The 7,500-nt window shown below is 33.3% G+C and overlaps 1 protein-coding gene across 1 annotated transcript in view; it reads right to left on the reverse strand.

Annotated features, from left to right (window-relative positions):
• copg2 (COPI coat complex subunit gamma 2) overlaps window positions 1–7,500 on the reverse strand; it is a 13,673-nt gene that overhangs the window by 4,685 nt on the left and 1,488 nt on the right. Inside the window, exons 5-17 of the mRNA XM_056455752.1 lie at window positions 6,859–6,938; window positions 6,614–6,689; window positions 6,396–6,488; window positions 5,942–6,028; window positions 5,706–5,863; window positions 4,745–4,878; window positions 4,573–4,640; window positions 3,303–3,491; window positions 2,892–2,987; window positions 2,375–2,618; window positions 2,077–2,152; window positions 447–550; window positions 1–120 (exon numbers count right to left, since the gene is read on the reverse strand). The exon at window positions 1–120 is cut by the window's left edge and continues 6 nt beyond it. Of these exons, the coding sequence (XP_056311727.1) occupies window positions 1–120; window positions 447–550; window positions 2,077–2,152; window positions 2,375–2,618; window positions 2,892–2,987; window positions 3,303–3,491; window positions 4,573–4,640; window positions 4,745–4,878; window positions 5,706–5,863; window positions 5,942–6,028; window positions 6,396–6,488; window positions 6,614–6,689; window positions 6,859–6,938 (1,525 nt within the window). The remainder of the gene's footprint in view (window positions 121–446; window positions 551–2,076; window positions 2,153–2,374; window positions 2,619–2,891; window positions 2,988–3,302; window positions 3,492–4,572; window positions 4,641–4,744; window positions 4,879–5,705; window positions 5,864–5,941; window positions 6,029–6,395; window positions 6,489–6,613; window positions 6,690–6,858; window positions 6,939–7,500) is intronic.

A 7,500-nucleotide genomic window follows, 5' to 3' on the forward strand; every position in this document is an offset into this window, starting at 1 on the left:
TGTGTTCAGTAATGGGCGCAGTGGCCAAGGGAACTGTCTTCATGTCAAAAGGTTTCTCACAGGGCTCCAGAGTGTACTGGTGGAGGGATTTCTCCAGTCCGGGAACTGATACAGACAGACCTGCCAACCAAACAATAAATGTTATAACCTAACGTTATTTAATGCCATGTCAGCTTCACTGGCTATCTTCACGGCAAAAACAATTCAGAAGAAAACAAATATAATAAAAATCATTTGAACAAACACAATTTATTTACATCAGACTCTCTACATTAATGTATGATTTTTAAAAATACTAATTTTCCCTCATTGTTCAACCATGACGTCTTATATATGTATAATGCTCACATAAGCTAAAGCAGATCAAATATAATATATACACCACTGCAACTGAAAATTTGCTTTTCAATGAAAAATGAATTCAGTGTCAAAGCACAAGCACTGACCATTGAAGATGTAAGCGGCATTCAGGGCCTTCTGCTTCTGCTGAAGGACGTTCATGTAGAATGTAGCTCGGTCTCTCACTTCATCATCGCTGTCCATCATACACCTGTCAAACACAGCATCGTTATTATTATCAATATCATTAGAACAATATTTGTATAGATTTATTATCATTATTAGTAGTATTATTACATTGAACATCACTAACAATTGACTCATATCTGTGGATTTATAGTAATAATAATATTATAGTATTTAAATATGAATATAACAGGCAATATTTTTTTATATTTTGGTAGATTTGTTATCATTACTCCTATTACAATTTGAACTGACTTATTTCAGGATATATATATGTGAAAATGCTAATATGCAATGCATTTATTTATTTTTAGAGCATTAAACTAAATTGAGACTTCTTAAGTTCCATTATTTGACTATTTTTGATCATTAAAAAATATGCAAAGCATAAAATAACTACTGAAATCCTAAATTATTTCAGCTTTGCATAGTTTTTTAGGCAACTGTTACAGTCATATGTATATGCCTGTATGTTTTTGCTTGTGTGGGTGCGCTCTCTCTCTTTCTCTCTCGCTCCCTTCCTCTCTCTCTGTGTCAATTGTCAGGATCGCCCATTCCAGTATCCCATTCGTCCGTGAAGACGTCAACCTCAATTCCACCCTGTGACATCAACACATTCGCTACCAATCAGGATAGGAGATCGAAGTTTAAAGGGACGCGAGCGGGGAAGCTCGTTCTGCTTTGCTGTCTTTGCTTGCGTTTGTATGTGTTTTGTCTTCTTGTTATGTGCTGTGATATTGATGTGAATTTAGAGTTTTGATTTTGGTCTTGTTTTTGTGTTGATGTGGCCTTCCCCTGGGATTCGAGGAGTTTAGATGTCACGTGACATACATCTCGCATCACGTAGATAACTCCATTGTCTAAACACACTAGTTTAGAAGCGAGCGCCACCCGCTGTAAGTTTTCTCCATATTTTTGGTTAGTAGTTTTAGTTGAAGTGTGAAAACGCTGAAAATGTTTTGTTTGTTTTTTTTCTATTAGATAGTTTAGAGGGTAAATATTAGCTAGATTTGGGTTTTTTGTTAGATTGCTTTCATTTATTTGGCGCCACTTAATTCTCGTTTCCCCCATCCATAATATACATTGATTGATTTATTTTCTTTTGTGAGATCTTGTAAATAATACTTCTTTTTGCTGTTTGACTTTTCACTATTGGAAATAAATTCACTTATATATATATATATTTTTTTTTCACCTTTATTGTATAGGACAGTAGAGAGTATTGACAGGAAAGCATGGGGAGCAGAGAAAGGGGAAGGACCGCAAGGCGGGAATCGAACTCGGGTCGCCGTGAGCACCGGAGTGCATGTGTCGACGCACTAACCACTACACCACTACACCACTGACGACTAGTATTTTGGTTGTCGTTTTGATATTTTGCCACCAACTCACCACAAATTTTAATCACATTAAATGTTACCTCTTAAACCCTAGAGCAAAACTTTAAAGTCGTAACAGCAACAAAAATAATTAACTTCTGCACTGATTTCTTACTTAAAAAAAAAAACATTCAAATTAGAACAAACAGACCAATATAATGGTATGTCTTACCTCTGCATCAGGACCAAGACGCTTGGCAGCAGGTCATCATTTTGAGCCCCAAACTTGGCCAGTGCGCTAACAGCGGCTTTGAAAAGAAAAACGTGAGCGGAGAGTCAGAGCAAAAGAATGCCTAAATGTTGCTCAGTCCCTGGAAGCAGACTAAATATAAATTATCAGGCTTGTTTAAAATCTAATCCATTATCGAGACACGTGTAGAGCGCTCAAAAGAGGGGAAAAATATTACTGTATTATAATAAAAATCTTAAGCTCATTACAAAGAGGTAAAAGCTCATGCGAGATTACTGACCGGCCCGAACTGCTTCACTCTCCAGCACCACGCGGTTGAAGATGAAGCGGATGTATTTGGAGGGTGTAGGGGTACGAGGACCCTCTTTCCCTAGCAGGTGGAGGATTTTAGTGGCAAGGACGGTGTGCTCGCAGTCCTCGATAAACTCACATAGGTGGGCCAGACCGGTTTCTTTACTCTCCGGGTTTTCCTCGATGATGCTGATGATGCAGTCCACAATGGCCCTCTTGTACTCGAAGCCACCCTGCATATGATAAAACAAATCAATATTTCTTTATTTATAAACAACTTGTGGCTCTTTTATGACCAGGTTAATATAGATAAATACAGTTGAAGTCTGAATTATTAGCCCCCCTGTATATTAGTCTTACAATGTTTTACAGCAATATCAGTTTAAATTCCAAGTCAACACAGCACTGGTCATGAGTAAAGCAGGCATTAAAGGGTATCAGTGTAAATCTGGTTGTGTGATTTGGCAAAGGAAACCACTGGAACAAAAGTCCTTAAATGAACTTACATCGTCTCGCAGCATGTTTGAGAGGAAGTTCATCATCACACTGTGCTTTCTGGGATACTTCTGGCACAGAGCACTGATGGCCTGGACCACAACCACCTAGAAAACAAACACACCATTAAATTAGGTAAATTCTTCTGTAGTTTGTCCAATATACAGGGTAAAAAATAAAAAATATCGCACAGATATAATTTCCTTTTAAACTTATTATTAAACTCTTTGGTTAATGTGATGATAGTGTCCATAAAAACTCTAATCAATCTGTTTAAAAACCTACTCACAGTATTTAAATTCACTCTGACTGACATCTTTTTTTTTTTTTGACTATTAGTGGACTAATTTAGAAATAGTACATTGAGGTTACTGTGCAATTTCCAATACAGCTTTTCATATTTCACAGGGTGATGAGATGACCTTAAACTCATCGGAGATCTCGGAGACGAAGGAGGAGATCTGCTTCATGAGACGGTCCACACTGCTCTCGCTGCCGGTTTTCAGCAGGGTTGTGATGGCCAGGGTGGCGATGCTGCGGTTGGAGTCAGTGATCAGATTCTCCAGGTCTAGGTTGCATGCGGTCACTGCTGACGGGTGCTTCATCGCCACCTGTGTCAACAACAAGTAAACATTTATCATTTTCACACTTATTAAAAGGTTGTTACCATTTAATAAATATAACAAAATAACCACAATTAAAATTATTTTAAAAAATAATAATCATTTAATATAACATACATATACATACATATACATATATATATATATATATATATATATATATATATACATATATATATACATATATATATATATATATATATATATATATATATATATATATATATATATATATATATATATATATATATATATATATACATATATATATATATATATATATATATACATATATATATATATATATACATATATATATATATATATATATATACATATATATATACATATATATATATATACATATATATATATATATATACATATATACATATATATATATATATATATATATATATATATATATATATATATATATATATAAATATATATATATATATATATATATATATATATATATATAAATAAATAATGGAAAAGAAAATGTACAATGTTTATTTTAGTTTGTTTTTTTTACTAAATTTTAGGCTTTTTAGGACTATTAAAAATATAAATTCCATTTTTAGAGAGACAGGGGTAAATTATGGGAACATCAAAAGCATAATATATCTAAAAACAATAAAAAATATGTCTCCTGCTTTTTTCATATCCACAAATTTAAAACCACCTGAAATGAGAACGTTCTTTAAAATGCCAACAGAGATGGCATTATATTTGATGCAACTGATTTATAAAAAAAGTAACAACCCAATGGGACCCTGTACTTAGACTAATGGAGTGTTTCAAGGGTGAAGACCATCTCAGGCAACTTGAAAAAGACGTTTTAAAACGCAAAGAGTGCCTTCTGATCTTAAAGAAAAAACCTAAGTCTCAAAATGCCAGAAAGTCTACTCATGACCTATTTAAAATATTAAAGACTAGTATTAATTAATTATTTAATTCAAAATTAATTTTAACATTTGAAATGTTCTCTGGTGTCTCCATGTGGAAGGGGACACTGCAGAGATCCACAAACTACATTCAATTCAAAAACACAGATAAAACTGACCTTATTAAGGGTCCGTACAGCTGCATATCGAAGTGCTGCTTTGGGAGAGCTGCAGAACAGCTGGAGAACTATATGAAGAGAAAAATCAACTTAAAACTTCTCAATTCCAACATCTTGTATACTTTGTCCTTTGTGTAGAGAGCAAAAGAAGAAAGAGAAACGAGGCACTAACCAGATACAGCAGGAGCCAGCTCACGAGCAGTACAGTTGGGCATGTGGACGATGGCGGAGGCTGCTTCATAAACCACCATCTCATGTTTATTCCTCAAGCAGCTCTCAATGAAGTCAAACAGCGGGCTATCGTGCCTGTTAAAGCAACATATTTATATATCAGCATTACAGGATTTATTACAAGCAGCTGCATGAAAATAATAACATTAAAAGGGATATCATGTTCAAGAATGAGTTGTGAACATTTACAGGATTTTCAGTCTATGCAAAATGTCAAATTGCCTTATTTTCACTGACTAAAAAGCTGGATTTCCATGACCTATCCATCCACCTTATTTTTTTAAGAGCAGCATGGCCATTGTAATGAAAATGTGTCATGTCAAAAGCCTTCCTGTTATTCACTTCCATTTATTTTTAGCTAAACAACGTGTGCTGCATGATATTGCATGATATTTGCTTGATATTTAAAATCATATTGCTTTAATATGTTTCATTGTCAGTTGAGAAGCATGAAAGGAATAAAATGACAAGGAAAAACAAATAGACTAGCCATAACATTCGGCTAAACATGTGGAAAAAAATGACATTAATAAACAAAGTAAAATTTTAAATGGTAAAAAAATTAATATATTTTTTTTTATAATGACAATAATAATAATAAAATATAGTAAAAAAAAAATCTTATGAAATTCCATGATTTGCACAACATAAATATAAAAATCACTGTCTTTCAACACCTGTAATAGGAGTTAAATTAAATTAAGATTCAATATGAAAAAAAAAATCTGCCATAGAAATCAATAGTAGGAACAAAAAAATACTATGCAAGTCAATCTCAGTATATCGTCTTTTACGTTCAACAGAAGAAACTCAAACAAGTTTGGAATAAAGTAAATCATGGAATGAATAAATTCATTTTTAGGTGAACTATCTCTTTAAATGAACATTTAATACAAACATACCCTCCCTCCGTCTCCTCCAGCAGTTTACTGGCAATGCGAATCATCATGCAGTACGCGAATGGAGACTTCAGGCCAGATTTGGTGAATTTATTAAGCATCTTGGTCACAGCGAGACGGTCATTCTTCCTCAGGTGGTACAAAAGACCCAGAGCATGATACTGTGAAGAAAGAGATTCCACTATATTAGAAACAGACAAATCATTCAACTGTAACACAACTGCAAATAGCTTACTAACCTGCACCATAATGTTATCACTCGATGCCGCCTCCTGTGCTTCATTGACCCAGCGTTTCACCACATCAAAGCTCATCTTCACCATATGCTAAAGAAAAAATACAGAGCTATATTATTATTATTATTATTATATAGAACCATTCTTTGTGGGGTTTTTTTTAGGATTTAAACTTTTTATTGATTTGCAAATAATGCAGACAGATATAAAATACAGAGCATTAACATAAAAACAGAACAATACATAATAAATACAATACATAATGTCATATAAATTGAGTATATAAACCAAAACAAACACACATAAAAAAAGAAAAAAAAAAGAGGGTGGTTGCCTATATCACAGTCATAATTATGTCATTACATGTTTGCTAGCTCCTTTGTTTTTTTTTTTTTGACAATGTAATAAGGATGTCAATAACACTAGACATTAGGTTGACATTAGGTTGCGATCTTACCAGTGATGAAACCAAAGCAGAGCTGGAGACGCTGGGCACTTTGTCCACAATGGCCTGTTTCATGTATCGCTCAATAGCCTGCAGCATTGTGGTCTGACGGACCGGGTGGAAGAAGAACAGTTCATTTATTTACAGAAAAGATCATTTATTTTAGTTCCTTTAGTTTAAATGTAGTTTATGTCTTCCTGAGCGCTAATTAAATGAGTTTTCAAACTCACATCAGTGATCCTGCAGAGAGCTCTGATTGCTGGTCCTCTATAAACGTCCTCCTTACCAGTCATGTCCTTTGTCAAGCTGAGACGTAAACAAAACATTCATCAGTGCTTTTTCTAAATATAATGTGTGTGGCGCGTCCAGAGATTTCCGTTCTTCATTAAATAATGTATTTTTAGGCTACATGCATTATAAAGAGTATTTGTCAAATAATAATAAAAATGCTGCTATGGCAACTTGAGCTTCTCACCTGCTTGTAACAATGATCACATCCTCTGAGATGTTGGCCATCTCCTTTATGGTCAGGTAACACATTCTTCTCAGGGTTTGCTAAAATGCGAAGCAAGAAATTATGACTTGGAAATTAACAAGAAATTATGACTTAAGTAACAAAACTAAAAAGCTCTTTAATATTATGGCTGGAAATGAATATTATTTGCATTTAATTATCTGCAATACTGAACAACAAACAGTGATGAATGTAATTTGAATTATTTAATTATTAATATAATTTCCATAAATATTTAGAAATGACTTCTTTTTTTATTAATTTAATTTTAATTTTAGTTTTGTTTTTCAGACACTAAACATGGCAATTACAGTCCTTTAACAAAGTTATTTTAGATCAACTTCTTTGGTAACAATTGTTATTTTTGTCAGTTTTATGCTTTTATTTTGTAATATTTAGCTTATATTCAATTTCAACTTTATTTGGATTCAAAAGAAATGTTCTTCATAGTTTTAGTTTATGAAAATAACCCTGGTTGATACACACATAGCAAATCTGTATCGATCAAACTCTGCTAGCATGTTTGATAAATGACCAATTCAAAAACCAACAGCCTCAATAATGCGAGTGACTTTTGAACTATATTTAATATAGTTAAATATT

The sequence above is a fragment of the Danio aesculapii genome, chromosome 4, assembly GCF_903798145.1.
Source record: "Danio aesculapii chromosome 4, fDanAes4.1, whole genome shotgun sequence".
Taxonomy (NCBI): domain Eukaryota; kingdom Metazoa; phylum Chordata; class Actinopteri; order Cypriniformes; family Danionidae; genus Danio; species Danio aesculapii.